Below are 15,998 nucleotides of genomic sequence, written 5' to 3' on the forward strand. Positions count from 1 at the left end.
CAGAGACCTTCCTTTAGATTTGGGGATTGCCACAAAGAAAGGTCACCACCGTCTGTTGGCAATTGTATTAGTGTTCAGTAATTTTTAACAAAGGACCACGTAGTGAGAAGCGGGTGCTAGCTGTGCTGTGCCTGGCTCTGCTCCGTGCCTTCACATAGGGGCACTGTTTGGATGTGACTGACCCCTGCCCACGGGCAGCCCGGCAGCAGAGGTGTGTGCTCCCTTCCTCGTTGGCTGTTGTATTACAGAAATGCTCCCGGGCAAATTTCTAAACCCATTTACATTCCCTGTGTGTTGTTCAGAACAACCATGATGCCTTCTAAAATCAATGGGAATTGCATGCTCTAGAAAACCCCTTACAAGCCACATCTGAGCATTAGACCTGCCTGCTGGGTTTACCAAGGAGGCAAGCTGCTTCAGCCAGGAGCCCTGCACACCAGTCTCTGCTAACAGACATTACAGGCAGGGCTGTGGTAGCCCTACAGCGACTGACGCCCTCCAAGCTCGATGGCCTGCTCTGGCTGCACTGCTGGTGCCTGCAGATGCAGACACGTCCTTTTTGTGCGGCTCTTGGAGGCCAACAATAACTCTGGGCTTTCTGTACGAAATGTTTCCTCAAGTGGAACTGCTGGAGATTGATAGTACTAATGGCTACACGGGAAAGTCCCCTCGCCTGGGAATAAAGCAGATCATTTCAGACCCTGACTGTCTCAGACCAGAACATAGCAAGGCTGTTCACGAAAGTAGCTGGCACTGAGAAATGGAACGGTTCATCTGCACCCGGGGCTTGAGCTAGCAAAGGGCTTTCTGCCCTGAAAGAGAAGGGAGCCTGATTGCACCTAGCAAATGAGGCATGAAACCTGGTCTGCACCAAGCAGCACACTAAGCAGCCCGGCATCCCTCACATTCTCATTCTGGTCTAGTTTGTAATCGAGCGCTGTTCCTGCATGCAAATGGAGCTCAGGTCTTCATTCTAGCTTAAATTCTGCTTGCTCATAGCTAGAGATGCACAACCAGCTTGCTACCTCTGCTGCAGCTACACAAAGAAAATGCTAATTTCTCAAGGTGATGGCTAAGAGAAGCCACGAGACACAGGGCTGGAGGACAGCACCCAAAACACATGTGGTGCACAATAGCAAGTTAGAAGCCAGGAGATGGTCCCTCCCTGCAGCACTTGCCAGAAGCAGGTGTTAGTCATGCAGATGTAGCTCTCCAGCTTTTCTCAGGAGCAAACTAGATTCTTCCTAAGAACATCTCCCCTGCTGCCTCTGATCTCCCTCCCCAGGGCTCACACACATCTCACTGATGTTGCCACATGAGCAAGCATGTCAGGCTCACAGGAAGGAGTGGGAAGGGACTGAGCGTACAACGGGACTTTGGAGGGAGCAGCAGAAATCCTGTTGCTCCCTGCTCATGGATTTGTATGAGCAGCAACTCGTGGCCTGGCCCTGCTGCTGTGGAACTGTCACTAGCAGGGGACAAGCTGTAACCAGAACTGAATGAAATAGAAATTGAGCATCCTTGTTTTGCATATGAGAAAACGATGCACAAAATATTGTTACCTTCCCACGGCCATGTAGGGGGTCTGAGGCTTTTTCATGGAGCTCTGAGCCTGCTGCAGAGGCCTGGCTCCTGCTCTTCATTGTTTGAGCATTTGTGAACAAGGCTTAAAGAAAAAAAAAAAATCCAGTATCTTAACTTGTCTCTTGTCCTACATACCAGACTGGAGGGCAACTAGGATACAAAATAGTGTGTACAAGAACAGGAGGCCTTCTCTGCCAGGGCCTCAGCGGTGATTTTTATAGGGAAATACAGAATTACTTGAAGGTGTCTCAGTGCATAATTGCAGTGTCACTTGTAAGGGTTATTTCAGGTGAATTTGACTTACTTCTGATGAAACAAGTGCTCATCTGTAATAATTTAGCAGCTTTGGGGTAGGAGCTATGTTCACGTACACTCAGTGCCTGGTACATGAGACTCCTTTGGGGTGGGGTCCCAAGACACTACTTCAATTACTGAAACTAATTAATAACCCAAGCTTAAGAGCAGGGAAGAGCACTAGCTCCAAGCAGCTGCTGAAGGACAGCGTGGCACAATGACAGCTGTATCTGTGCACAGCAGACACCAGGTGCTCCCACCAGGGTGAAGGTATATCGTGGGGCTCAGCACGGCCAGGAAGCCAGCAGTCATACTGCCCTCGTGGTTTTCCGTGCAAATTCACTGCCAGAGCTCCACGTCTGGCTCCCACAGCTCTCCCTCCAGTTGCTAGCCTCCCCTTGCAGATGGGTAGCACTGTGGACAGAAAAGGTAATTTGTTTTTTCCTGTAAGTGAATAGAGGTAGGGAGGGGAAAAAAAGACCCAGCTTCCCTGTGAAGTGGGACTGGCCCGCGCTGGCAAGAGAAGGGCAGAATGGCTGCGTGTGGGAAAGCTCCCTATTAAACCTGGGGACAGCGGGGGGCTCCTGGAAGTGACAGTCACACAATGGTGCTTTTGTCAGAGAGGCACCAAAGGCCAGATGATGTCACCTTGCACTGGGCTGTAGGCTGCTTGTATGCCTCAGGATGGAGCTCAGCAGCATCACATATCTTTTTAACAGGGAGGAGGCAATGAAAAGGCTGCTTTTATCCCACCCTTTTTAAAAAGCAGACGAAGCAGCTTTGTTCCAGAACAGCTTGGCTGTTTTCAGAGGTAGAAACCCCCAGCTAAAGAGCCACTGCCTGTACCCCACCAGCTCCCATCATCTGCAGAAGCTGTAGTCTCCCCCATGGGTGCAACTCAGAGTGCTCTTTGCACCACATCCTTTTGGCTGGCTCAGAGGAACATCTAAACTCTGGCCACAGTCTTCGCTTTGCCACCTCATCTTTTCATGAAAAGACCAGGCTGGCCTTGAAGGCTTTCTGGAACCCCAGCAGTTGGAGACCTCCCGTGATAAGGTCTGTCAAAGATGGGGAGAAAGGGGATGAAGAAGGCCTAAACTAACATGCCTATCTAAATGCTTTGCAGAACCTCAGGAAGCAGGATTCCCTCAGAACTCAAAAGAGATGTGCACGAAAGGCAGTGCTTTTCTTTGCCTTGCCCTTACCTGACCAACTTCCAGCCGCAGGCAGCATCCTCATAGCGCCTGCAGCATTTCTCTCCAAGCTCATCTGCGCTATAGGTAGGCTCTCAGAGAGCATGGCTCAAGACACCCTGCAGCACAGCCTCTCGCCAGCTTGGGACAGGGTCCTGAGCTGCTCTGGTGGTTACTGGGTGGGCTGTGGGGACTGCAGCCCCACGGGGGATCGCAGGTTTGCACATTCTGTGCAGTGGGGATGCGTAATCCTTACTGTGAGTGGGTGCTGGAAACTCCTGATTTCAGCTCTGCTGTGCCTCGACTTGCCAGGTGAGCTCCTGGTGAGTCACCCTGCCTCAGTTTCCCATGCTGGGACTCTGGTTAACGTCCGCCCATCCCAGAAAGAAGCTACAGTTCAAGACTGATGTCTGCAAAAGGGCCTGAGTGGAAAGCTCTGTTCAAGGGAAGATCTCAGATTAGTCAGCTCACGGTAATGGCTGGTTTTGAATATTTATGAAAGCAGAGAACTGTCAGACATGTTTCACTGAGCTGTGCAGCTCCTTACCTGAAAGGAACTGTTTTCTTAAAAAGAGTGCTTGCTTGCCTCAGGTTTTCCACAGACCCTCACTCTACCAGGGTGAGGGACAAAAAACTGGGATGACAAAAGCAGGGTGTCTGCAAGGGGATGCAGCACAAGCTCCTTGAGCTGAAACAACCATACAGCATTGATTTTTAATATAACTGGAGCCTGAAAACTGTTGTGGAGAGGGAGCATCCAGAGAGCCTGGATCCACAGGCTGCCTACCGTTACCACAGACTGCTTCTCTGCAGCTTCCAAAACGTTGGCAGGGGGGCGGTATGTGGTACAGCTTCCTACGAGTGATTTTTTTGCTAGATGCTCAGCAGTCTTGTGGCTTCATTCTCATAAACCACCCCAGAGATTGACTACAAAGACAAACCAAGAGTTTATATGAGGCAGCCAGGCCAGGCATGCCCAGCATTCCTGGTGGTGCCTCGTCCATAAACCTTGGTCCCCTAAAGAGCATCCTAAAAAGAGACAGAAAATGCCTGTGTCTCTGCAGAGAGCTGAAACGTGTCCAGAGCCAAAACTAATAGAGGCTAGGCCAAGCTCACATGCCCCTTGCCATTTACAGACAACTTTCAAGAAGTTTCTTTTGGAGCTGCAGTTGTGAACTAAGACAGGATCAGGGCTGAAGTGCCCTCCTGCTGCCTGAGGGCTTGGCAGGTACATGGCCATGAAGACCTGCAGCTTAGACCCATTCATACAGTGCTGACAGTGCCAAATTAGAAAGTCCAGAAATGCAAATATTATCCTAGCTTAATTCAGGTTTTTATTTCATCCCTCTCCCAAACTGCAGCACAGCTTGGTTGCAGCAAGAGCCTGGCCACTAGCAAGGGGTTTGGACAACAGGGACCTCACCACCCTGGGCCCATCCCGTAATACCTGAGCAAGGTGAGCAGAGCAGAGCCCTGGTGCAGTAGCCAGCTTCAGCCAGGAGTCCAGATCATCGGGCAGGTCCATGGAGATGAGACTGGTTTGAGGCCAAGCTGGGATGTCGGTGCACAGGTCGGGATCAACGGGTCCATGGCAGTCACGGCTGGGGCTCAGCTGGAGACCAACACCCCCACACCACGGCTCAGGGAAGGGGCTGAAGGCCCAAAGCCGAGCTTAAATGGAGCCCATGTGCCCAGTGCGTGGGGGTGTGGTGGAGGCCCCAGGTGAAGCTGGTCAGGACTGTTAAGGCCTGTTGTGGCCTCAGGGCCCTGGCGCTGGGTGTGTGTTGTCCAGGTGGAAACCAGCAGATAATTCTGTGCACCCTGTGGTCAGGGCAGTAAGCTGCAGAGCTAGTAGCTTTCCACATCTCTGCAGATAAATGCAAACCGGTGCCTGTGCACCCTTCTGTCGCTGTGAAGTTGTCAAAACGAGAATAACCTGAGGTGTCAGCACAGCCCACCAAGAGAGAGACCCTGCATGGAGCTGGGCTTGGTGGCAGGCTGTGAAGAACAAGGGCTGTCCCCCAGCTAGATCCAAGTGCTGGGGTTCAGTTATCCTGGAGTCCATCCCCTGGCCCTGTACGAGCCTGCCAGTACCTCTGCTTCCACCTCCCATCTCAAATAGCCATTCCCTGCCTGCTGGACCGAGCCAGGGCCAGGAAGCAGATGGTTTTGCATACCTTGGCTGAGGTGTGTTGAAGAAATGTTGAACTTTAGACTGGATTTTCCCATTAATACTTTGAACACAGATATGTGACAAGTTGTCTCCAGCTCCTGTACCCAAGCAGAACCACCACACATAGAGCACTGGCTCCAGGCTGCCCGCAGCAGCCCCATAAATCAGTCAGTGGGGCCTGGCCTAGCCCCTGGGTTCCTCGCCAGCACTGATCAAAGCCGAGGCTGCAAGCTCCTGCAGCTCAGGCTGTGGTCAGGGCTGTCGGCACCGTGGGGTGGTTGCACACAGACCGACCACGGGCCTGAGGTGTAGGTGGAGACCTCGTGAAGGAGCATGGAGCTCCCCGGGGACCCTGTGCCTGCTGCCTGCGTCTCCCAGGGCTATGTGCAGAGCTGATGGGCAGGAAAGCAGCCATGTACTTCATCTTTCGGCGTGCGGCGGAGACCAGGCCAGAGCACGGGGAGACCTTCTGGGTGCCTGAGCCTGCAGACTGTCCTTCCCCCTGGCACCAAAGCACAAGCCCCATCCTCCCCAGCTCCCCAGGCAGCAAGCAGCGCAGCCGGAGCGCCAATGAGGGCAATGTAAATCCTGCGTGACAGCGGTGACCCCGTGTCCTCGCTGTGGCTGCTCCTGGCACCCCCCAGGTCACCGCGCGAGGACAGCCTGCAGTGCCTGCAGAAAGATTGCTGGGGGGGGAAAGAGCTAATTTAAATGAGAAAAAAAAGACTTTGGGTCCGTTGCCAGCATTCTCCTTGCCTATTGTACTCCCTGCTCGGGTTCTGCCTTCCCCTGGGCAGTTTTATGTTTCCAAGGACCATAAATTCTCGTTTTTCCACTGGGCAGGAGGCGCGCTCCTGGGCTGCGCCGCTTCCTGCCGGGTTTTGTGTCCGTGTTGCCCAGTTACTGCGGCACAGCCCCAGGCTATGCCCAGCCCCATTCAGACCGGCTGTGGCCCCCAGCCCCGGCAGTGTGGAGGATTCAGGCAGATGCTTGCTTTCCAGGAGGAGCAAAGGGAAGGCTGGGAGCCGGTGGCTTCCCGATGGAGCCCGTGGGGCTCAGGGGTGACCCGAGAGGGTGTCCTCCCCGAAGGTCTGTCACCTGAAGGTGTGCTGCAGCAGGGGACGTGGAGACTCGCCAGGGGATTTGAGACGGGGCTGTAGCCGGTGGCCCAAAGGGTGTGGGAACTTACAGTGCTCGTTTGTCAGAGCCAAAGCGCCGGTAATCTGCCCTTGCCGAGAGCAAAGCCCACGGGTTTTTTGTGGCATCATTTCCAAGCAGCAGCCCTCCAAGCATCAATAATTCAAACAGAAGTTGAGATAACACCGTGTCCCCATTCCGTGCAGGCCGGTTTGGTCAGAAATTAATAACATTCCTGAAGCAGAAATACTTGGATTCTCTGCAGTATTAATTCCTAGCACGGCATCCAGGCGGCATCAGAGGGTGCTGACTGCGGCGGGGGGGAGAGGCCTCCTCACCCCCCTGGTCCTGCCACGGGCCTGTTGCTGTGCAGGGCCACCAGTAGCCTTCTGCAGGAGAGCAGGGCTGAGCAGATCTCTTCCCCTCATTGCCGTGCCTCCGGTGTCTATCTGCTGGGCAAAGCTTGGGAAGGGGCCGGGGCTGTGCCTCGCCGCAGGGTTCTTTAGGGACACAGAAATCCCAAGGCTGCTGGGCCAGGAGGGGGACTGGACAGCAAGCTGGGCTGGCTGAAGAATTTACAGCTGCAGGAAGAAACAGGCCATTCCCAAGCCTGTGGCATTGTCCTTCAGGCATGCAAACAAAGTATTTACCCACTTACTCCTGTCTCATAAACCCAGAGAGCCTCTGCCTCGCCTTCCCGTACACCTCTGCAAACCATGGCACCGAGCGGGTGCTGGCTCCTGCAGCTCCCTCGGGTCCGGCCCTTCTACTCTCTGTTAATGAGGAAGGTGCACTTTTTGGAAACAGAGCCTGCCTCCAGGACTTGCAAACTCTCTATTTTATGACATTTTTCATTTGCATAATGAAGGCCCTGATACCTTCAGTAATTAATCACATTAAGAATTGCTTCCTTGAATAACTCTATTCATGCAAGTTGTTCTTAGTGCTGGAAACTGCATATGATTTCAGATGTGCATTAGCCCAGCTCTTTCATCAGCAGATGGAAGCGGGTAACTGCATGTGTAATTTATATCTGCTTGGGTGGAATTATCAGATGAAATATGCATTACGCAGCGCCATTAACATTTCTAGTCATACAGTCTTTAGCTCTTGGGTAAGTTAATATTACATGCCAACAGTGTGGGGGACCGTATGAGAGGCAAGGACCTGAACACAGGCATTTGAAAACAAAAATGGAAAGTATTCCAGGTCAGACACATCAGAAATAGAATTAATGAAGCTCCTAAATTAGGTGAGATGCAATGCCCTTTTGTGACCTGCATTTTTAATAAAATGTCCCCTCCTCTCTCCATAGCTAATAAAAGCACCAGGTTTGCCCACTGGGTCTCCACTTCCAGGGGCAACTCCCGACTCCTTAACATCCAGAAAGATCCCCCCATGGGATAACACAAGCAGCAGGAGAATAACTCGAATCTCAGAAGGCAGATTCAGGGGTCTCACCCTTCAAGAAGGATTTCAAGGCCCTGTGGATTTGAATCATTTTCAGGCCAAGCTCTGACCTCTGGCTCGACACCAGCCCACAAAAGGGACGAGGGCAGGGCAGGGCAGTTCACACCAGCCCTGTGGCTGTCTGCGGGGCCAATGTCTGGCGTGGGTCCACTCCAGAGCCCGTCCTGAGGTCAGGGCATGCAGGACCTGGTGCTGAAGGAGGCTTCCCCTTCACTTCTGGCACTGCCTGGCCGTGCACTGCTGCTGCTCCCGGTCGTTTGCTTTCTGTCCAAGGCAGAAAGAAAAAAATATCTCTGCAAAACCCAGACTTGGACTTTGCTTAAAGCCTCTGAGTAAAGAGCCTTGTTTGAATGTAATTGCACCCCTGTTGCTACAAGGGGAAAATACACTGCATTGCTCTCTCTTTCTTGGAAAGCTCGGCTAGTATTTTCCCAGCCATTTGTGTACAAAGAAAGATAAATAGCTCTTTAGCGGGCAGAACAATCTCTCCCATTTTTTTTTTTTGCTTCTTTTTTTACATCCATGCCAGCACATGAGGAGCAGCAGCTTGGCGGAGCTGAGAGCAAGGAGGGTGCAGCCACAGCCTGGCGGAGCTGGGAGCAGCGGCAGGACCAGGGCTGAGGCTGGGGCAGGGGCTGGGAGAAGCCCCACTGCTGTGTGCTGCCCGTGAGCTCGTGCAGGCTGCCCAAAATCCGAGGGATGTGCCTGACGCCTCGCCCATCACTTTCACTCCTCCCTACATATACGTGTACATCACATTTAGCTCTGGCTTCACGCGCAGTGGTGCTATAGATAGATTTTTAAAGAGCTCGTCTCAGAGTAATAATTCACGGGGAGATCAAAGGGCTATGGTTTAATCAGGGGTCTGTCTGATACCAGCACCTTTGCAGTGCTAAGAATTCAATGAGCATCATCAAAAGCCCGATAAGCATGAAAAGCCATCCAATTTTCTGCCTGTAAGGCTAGCGTGGCTTACAGGGACTGCCGAAAAAAATACGGGGTATCAAAATGCTGTGTTTGGAAGCCAGAACCAGTGCCTAAAATGGGGCCGGCAGGGATCAGCATGGTTAATACAGGTCCCCAGAGTGGAAGGGCTCTGCCGTGCTTCTTAGTTATCATCACAAGCAACATTTAAAAGCCAGCAGTTTAATTTTTAACACAAATGGAGGCGAGTTCAAACTGCAGACACCTGCAGATAAGGAGTTGGTTTTTTCTCTAGAGATACGGAGCGCACCGAGGTTAATGTGATTATGTCAATGACTGAGATATAATTGCGTTACCGCCACCCATCTGGCCCTCCCTGCAACTCGTAAGTGATTTTATATTCCCCGTGCACTGCAGCACTGAAATACAAGGGCACTGGAGATGCCAGAAATCCCTGCTTAGTGCCTGCCACAAGAGCCACCCCCCGGCAAGCCACTGGTGCAGGTCCCGCTGGACTATGCAAGGTGTTTCAAATGCCAGCATGTCAGGAAATTCCACGTGGGTCTGCATTAACAGCCCCTGGCCGTGTCCTGTCCACACAGAACCTGGGCTGCTGGTCTCTGGCCCAGCACCAGCCCAAAAGCCCCTCCTTGTCACAGCACCCTCACCCCTGGGAGCCCTGCACTGGGCTCCACCAGGACCCTGCCTAGCGAGCCGAGCTCCCATCACAGGCTGGGACAACGTGGCTCCTGGTGCGGTCCAGAGGATGGAGAGCCACTTGTCCCCTCCCGAGGGGCACCACTGACAAGGGCAGGATCCTACTGGCACCCCAGCTCCAGCAGCGGGTCCCTCCAACAGGGTTTTTTTTCAGAGGGATAAAGCAAGGACTGCTTCCCTCGGCAGCTGGGATTAAAAACAAAAACATTTTCACGTGAAGCACTGACCAGTGCTGCACAGTCCGGTCCTACCTCTCTTCTAACCCGCCTTTGTCTTCCCATCAGTATGAATTCAAAGCCAAGAACATAAAGAAGAAGAAGGTGAGCATCATTGTGTCCGTGGACGGCGTGAAGGTGATCCTGCGCAAGAAGCAGAAGGTGAGGCTTCTCCAGCCCAGCGTGCCCGGGACATTGGCCTTGACCATGTCAGAGCATTGCTGCTGCTCAGAGGAGTCAGACTTCTAACCAGAAATGGCCTTAAGAAACACACAGAATTTTCACAAGGAAAAAACCTCAGTTTTTCACCCCCCAAAAAAAATTATAGCAAAATCTCACTAAAAAAAAAAAAAAGTGGGAAAATTACACTGTGGGAGGAGGGTTTTTTCTGTCAAAAAATGTAAGGCTTTCAGGAAATGCTGTTTCTTTTCCTTGTTAACTCTGGCAGGTTTCCTCCGCACTGCCTCGGCTGCGCACCCCTCAGCTCTCCGCACGGGCTGAGCCCCATCCCTGGGCTCGCACCCGAGGAGAGCCAGCGGCTGCCCCCAATCTCCCAAGCCCCCACTCAGAGCCTTGTTCCCAAAAACGTGTTAATGTTCTGTACATTCAATGATATAAATTAATCTATAAATTAATCTTCGAAAGAGTTTTCAGCCCTGGAGGCTATGATCAGATGACCAGATATGATAAATGATCAAAGAAATCTATTTTAATCCAAGATACCAACCAAGCAGCCACTGCTAACACAGTCACAGAATCCCTTCAGTTGCAAAAGACCCCTAAGAAAATCTGGCCCAACCTTTAGCTGGCACTGCCAAGTCCACCACCATTAAACCAGTCCAGCTGTAGCCCCGATCTTGGCTTGGGGACAAACATGCCTTTTTCCGTGGGTCCTGCCATCGGCGTGGTGGAGTTTCAGTGCCTGTAATCCAGGCTAACTGTGCTTCTGCCCTGTTTACAGCGTAAGGAGTGGACCTGGGACGAGAGCAAGATGGTGGTGATGCACGATCCCGTGTACAGGTACGTGCTGGGGCGCACCCCAGGTGCTTTCATCCAGCCCTGGGGGGATGCAGAGCTGTCCTCCTGCTTCTTCCACCTCCGAGAGGGCTGGCTCTCAAAGCTCCGTGAAAAATTAATGAGGCCGCAAAATTACTGCTGGCTGAGAATCTTTTTCGTGCATTTTTGGGAGTGAGACAGACGGACTGAGCTGGCTTTGAAGCTGGCTCTGCACTGAGCAGGGGTCAGACGATGACCTGCAGAGATCCCTTCAACCTGAATTGCTCTCTGATGCTAACGCAGAGGACAGCTTCCTGAGGGCCCCTGCAGAGCACGGCTCGCTCTGAGCCTCTGAAGAAGGGCCTGATGCTGGGGCATGAGTTCTTAGAGGGAATAACCCATACGGGATGCACTGATTGCCATAGCACCTGCTCTGAGATCTCCAGGTACCTGGAGAAGTGCCACCCAGAGGCATCTCCTGCTGCTCTGTGCCTGGTGGTGGCAGAACTCAAAAAATCCTTCAGGGCTCTGTCCAGGGGCTTTTCCAACAGGTATGTCTGGGGAAAGAGCTTCTTCTGCGTGTCTAATTCCCCCTGTGCTTCCCCCAGAATCTTCTACGTGTCTCACGACTCGCAAGACCTGAAAATATTTAGCTACATCGCGAGGGACGGCGCCAACAACTCCTTCAGGTGCAACGTCTTCAAATCCAAGAAGAAGGTAGGACACTGCGGCCACGTCGGGCCCCGCGCCCCACCTGCTGGGGGGTGGATGGGGCTGTGGGACCCCCACCCAGGGCTGACGGGGGGGCTGTGCTCCGCAGAGCCAGGCCATGCGCGTGGTGCGCACAGTGGGCCAGGCCTTTGAGGTGTGCCACAAGCTGAGCCTGCAGCACGCCCTGCAGAACGCCGACGGCCAGGCAGACGGCGCCAGCGACAAGTCAGCAGAGGAGCAGCCGCCCGAAGGTGACGTCCAGCTCCCCATGGGGTCCAGGCAGCAGAGATGTGTTGGGTTGGGGGGCTGCACAGTGACTTGTCCTTGTGGGCTAGCTCTGCTGACAGCGAGAGCTTCATGGCCCTTCTGTCTGGGGCCACGGGGGATCCAGCCTTCCCACCTCCCCATCCTGGGAACGCAGAGGCTGAGCTTCCTTTTCCAGCAGGGTGGTGGCCTGGCATGCTGCCTCGCTCCTGCCCCACCGCAGCACACGGAGACTTGAAGCAAGGCTTGGTCCTTGGCTCTTCTTCCTGGGCTGTTGTGGGGCTGGCGGCCCCAGCTGGTGGCTGTGCTTGGTTCATTTTATCCGTCTCGTTTGAAGTGCACCAGATAAAGGGCTCCAAGATCACAGACATGGACGAGGTTGGCCTCGACTCTGATGGCATCTGCGTGTCTGAGAGGGGACCAGGAGAGCTGCCTGCTGCCAGGGGTGAGCTCAGTGTGCTGAAACCTGGACAAGGCACCAAGGACAAGAACTGCCAGGTAAAAGTGCATGGGGCCAGGCTGGGGACGCTGCTGATGTCCTTCTGCTCACGGTGTTGTGGGGAGGAGTCTTCTGTGCAGCCCCCACTGCAGAGCCCACCTTCCTGGTGCCCTGGGGCAGCTCAGCAGCCCGGCTGCTGAAGCACACCTTGACCAGCCAGACCCCTGTGCCCCATGGCACGAGGCAGCTCGGGCTCACAGGACACACAGAGCCGGCCAGGGCTGTCACCACCATGGGCGAAGCACCCCGGTTTCCCTGGGCAGACCCGTGGCAGGGCTGGCTGCTCAGCATCCAGCTGACCTGTGGCTAGGCTGTGTCCGAGAGCTTCCCCAACCCATCAGAGTCCCCTGGTGCAGGGCAGAGCATAGGAGGGTCCTGAGAGCTATCACACAGCGCTGGAAAGGGAAAATGAGGCGGGGACCCCATCAGCAGCAGCACCCTGTTAACAGGGGGAGACTGAGAGGTGTCTTCAGCAAGGCGAGCATTTGGGCACCATGCAGGTGGGTTTCTGGGCCCCAGGGCTGGTCTGCTGTGGTCGCCCATCTGTGTTCTGTCAGTGACCCCAGCTCCCTGCCTCCCCCAGGCAGCAGCATCCCTCGGGACAGCCCAGCCTCTGCAGCGAAGGCACCAAGGGTGCTCGGTGCTGGCCGTGGGCACGCCGTAATGAATAGCGGCTCTGCAGATCTGTTCAGCGAGCGTTTCCTGGCTGCCTTAATGGCATCATTTCATTTCACACAATTGTATCGCTTGCAGAGCCTGGCTGCAAACAGCTGCGATGAAACGCATTCAATTGGATTTATTTCCTTGGCTCAGAAGGCTGGGCTTTGCTCTGCTTTAACGTTTAGATGTGGATCTGCCCGCTGCTGCCCTGGTGCCACCTCGCTGCCCAGGAGCAGGTGACATGGCCGTGGGGTCACCGCCCCTGCGCTGCGCTGGCCGGGGCTCTGCAGGGCCCACGCTGGGATGCGGGGTGCTGGGGGTGCACAGCACAGCGTGGGCACGAGGGGGGGTTCTGGCAGCTGAGCAGCGAGCAGTGCCCAGCCTGGTTCTGGGCAGTGTGAGGAAGGCAGGGGGGGGCTTTGGGTGGCTGCAGCCGCCCCCTCCCAGCACCCTGCCCTCCCTGCTCCATGCTGCAGCCAGGCTCAGGCAGCACAGCTCCGCCAGCTCCCAGAGCTGGGCTCGCTCCAAACCGTGCTCACACGGATGCACAGCACCCAGCACTGCCCCCCTCAGCACTCCTGCGGGGGCAGCTCTGTCCCCCATGTCAGTGCCGCGGGGCCCCAGCAAACTCCTGGGGAGCTGCTGTCTGAACCCCAGCCCGAGCTAACCAACCCTCCCACCGGGCTTTTTTTTTTCCCCACGCCAGGACTCGGAGAGCTGCTCCCTGTGCCCGGCCGGCTCCCAGCAGCTGCTCAGCCCCGGCAGCCCCTGCTCCTCAGCCTCCATCACGCCGCTGGCCTCCCAGCACTGCCTCCAGCTGCTCCAGCAGCAGCTCCTCCAGCAGCAGCAGCAGACGCAGGTGGCGGTGGCTCAGGTACGCGTCCTGCCTTCCCGGGGGGACACCTCCAGCCCCTCTCCTCGCCCTGCAGCACCGGGACGGGGCCGCCCGGTACCGGGCAGCCGCTCCCGGCCCGTGGGGGCCCCGAGGACCGGCAGAGGGCGCCCAAGCCCCGCGGAGAGCCGGGGGGTGCCCGGGGAGCTTGGGGGGGGGGACCCGGGGATGCTCCGGGGAGGGCTCTGGGGGAGCCGGGGGTGCCCGGGGATGCTCCGGGGGTGCCCGGGGAGGCTCCGGCCCCGCAGCCCCGTCCCGCCCCGCAGGTGCAGCTGCTGAAGGACCAGCTGGCGGCAGAGACGGCGGCGCGCATCGAGGCGCAGGCCCGGGTGCGGCAGCTGCTGCTGACCAACCGCGACCTGCTGCAGCACGTCTCGCTGCTGGTGCGGCAGCTGAAGGCGCTGGAGAGCCGGGCACAGCGCCGGCAGCCGGGTGAGCGGGCACGGGGACCGGGCGCTGCCAGCTCCGGGGACGATCACAGCTCCTCACTCACCCTTCGTCTCTCTCCCCGTCGCCGCAGTTGACCGCTCGCTGCAGAACCTGTCCCTGGCGCAGTCGCTGTCCCTCAACCTGAAGAACCACTACAGCCTGGACATTGCCCTGCCCTCCACCTCCACGCCCGCCAGCGTCCTGGGCAGCCCCGTGGGCCCCCGCTCGCTGTCGGCCCTGGGCGCTGGGGATTCCTACCTCAACCTGCTCGGCCTGGAGAGGGGCGGCCCCTGCTTCGGCAGCAAGGAGGGGGACGAGAGCTTGGCCGCTGCGCTGGAGGGGCAGGACGGGCTCAGCAGGCGCGTGGAGGGCTCCGAGGTCAGCGACGTGGCTCTGCTCAACGGGAGCAGCCGGCAGAAGGCAGAGGACGTGGACAGAGGGGACGAGGACAGGTGGGGATCCGCTGCCTCTGCTCCCACCAGCTGGAGCAGGAGCACCGCAGTGCTTTCATCGCTAAGCCAAACCGTAGTGAATTAATATGAAGAAAATTAACTTTATCCCAGCCAAAAGCAGTACGACAGCACAGCGCCTGCAGCAGGTGCTCACAACTGCCCGGGGCACGGGGAGGGAGGGCTGTGCTCTTGGTCCCGTGGCTCAGGGGCAGGGACGGGCAGCACAGGGTCTGTGCACTGGCTGAGACCAGGAGGGCAGAGCCGGGTGTGGAATCCACCGTGTCCACCCCTGGGGACAGAGATGAGGGTCGCTGTCTGTCCTGCTCCTGTCCTCCTGGAGCGAGGTGGTCAATACCACATCACTGCAGCAACCCAACTCCAGCTTATGCAGCAATGGGTTGCACTGAATGGAGCCACAAAAGGCGTCTGCCTTTTGGAGAGCCTGGGGCAGCCAGACCGAGCCGTCTGCACAGGTAAGTAACTACTTGCCCATCACCTCCTTTCTGCTCTTGCTTCCCAGGCGCCAGCAGCCCATTCCCAAGCTGAACCCGCCGCCACCCATCCTACGCAAGAGGTCAAGCAAGACCTCCCCGAGCCTGGAAGTGGAGGCTAAACCCGAGAGCACTGCCCATGTGAGCCTTCCCAGCCCCAGCGTGTCCAGCCTCACCAACATCACTGCCAGCTCCCTCACCCTCTTGGACTCTGAGGCAAGGACTCCTGCTTGGAGCGCTGCCGCCAGCACAGAGCCCGTCCCCTCCAGGACCTTCCAGCGTGTTCTCAGCAAGGACAGGGCTGGAGAGAACGGGCACACGTCCCCACCATCCAGCTGCCACGACCCTGCAGCCAGTGAGGTCCTGGGCAAGGACTTGGCCGTGCTGGTGAGCCCCACAGACAGCATACTGCCCTTCTCTCCTGTGGACGACACCTGCCTACACATCAGCTTCTCGGAAGATGAGCTGCTGGAACCGGAGCTGGACACTACTGTGGGGCCCAGCAGGGTCCCCTCTTAGTCAGACCACGGCGTGTGGCAGCTGGCTGGAGGCAGTCCCAGCGGCTCCATCCACACCGCTTCCCTGCCTGCGCTGGGGTTGGGGGCCCTCGTGTCCCCCCTGGGCAGCAGGTCCCTTCTCTGTCCCTGCCTGGTGCACCAGCTCACACTGCCCTCCCGCTGTCCCCTGTCCTTGTCTGTCTGTCCTGCCTCTGGTCGGGGTGCCACGTGGGTCCCTGCCTCTGGGGAGCTCTCACCGCTGCTGTCCGGCCGGGGCACAGACCACGCTCATCACTACGTCCCTGCTGCTGGCTGCAGACAGCCCGGGGCCACCCCAAACTTCCTGCAGCAGGGGTGCCTCCTTCACCCCCAGTGCTGTGGGGTGGCTGCAAACAGCACT

The 15,998-nt window shown here is 56.4% G+C and overlaps 1 protein-coding gene across 2 annotated transcripts in view; it reads left to right on the plus strand.

The window, feature by feature from the left end:
* LOC118175262 (carboxyl-terminal PDZ ligand of neuronal nitric oxide synthase protein-like) overlaps nucleotides 1–15,831 on the plus strand; it is a 38,440-nt gene extending 22,609 nt beyond the window's left edge. For both annotated transcript variants that reach the window (XM_035341261.1, XM_035341262.1), the window contains exons 4-12: nucleotides 9,777–9,869; nucleotides 10,669–10,727; nucleotides 11,312–11,420; nucleotides 11,524–11,665; nucleotides 12,016–12,176; nucleotides 13,544–13,711; nucleotides 13,996–14,161; nucleotides 14,250–14,610; nucleotides 15,131–15,831. In XM_035341261.1, coding sequence (XP_035197152.1) covers nucleotides 9,777–9,869; nucleotides 10,669–10,727; nucleotides 11,312–11,420; nucleotides 11,524–11,665; nucleotides 12,016–12,176; nucleotides 13,544–13,711; nucleotides 13,996–14,161; nucleotides 14,250–14,610; nucleotides 15,131–15,620 — 1,749 coding nt within the window. In that variant the 3' untranslated portion in view covers nucleotides 15,621–15,831. The remainder of the gene's footprint in view (nucleotides 1–9,776; nucleotides 9,870–10,668; nucleotides 10,728–11,311; nucleotides 11,421–11,523; nucleotides 11,666–12,015; nucleotides 12,177–13,543; nucleotides 13,712–13,995; nucleotides 14,162–14,249; nucleotides 14,611–15,130) is intronic.
* The last annotated feature ends 167 nt before the right edge of the window (nucleotides 15,832–15,998 follow it).

Source organism: Oxyura jamaicensis, chromosome 17, assembly GCF_011077185.1.
Source record: "Oxyura jamaicensis isolate SHBP4307 breed ruddy duck chromosome 17, BPBGC_Ojam_1.0, whole genome shotgun sequence".
In the NCBI taxonomy this organism is placed as follows: Eukaryota; Metazoa; Chordata; class Aves; order Anseriformes; family Anatidae; genus Oxyura; species Oxyura jamaicensis.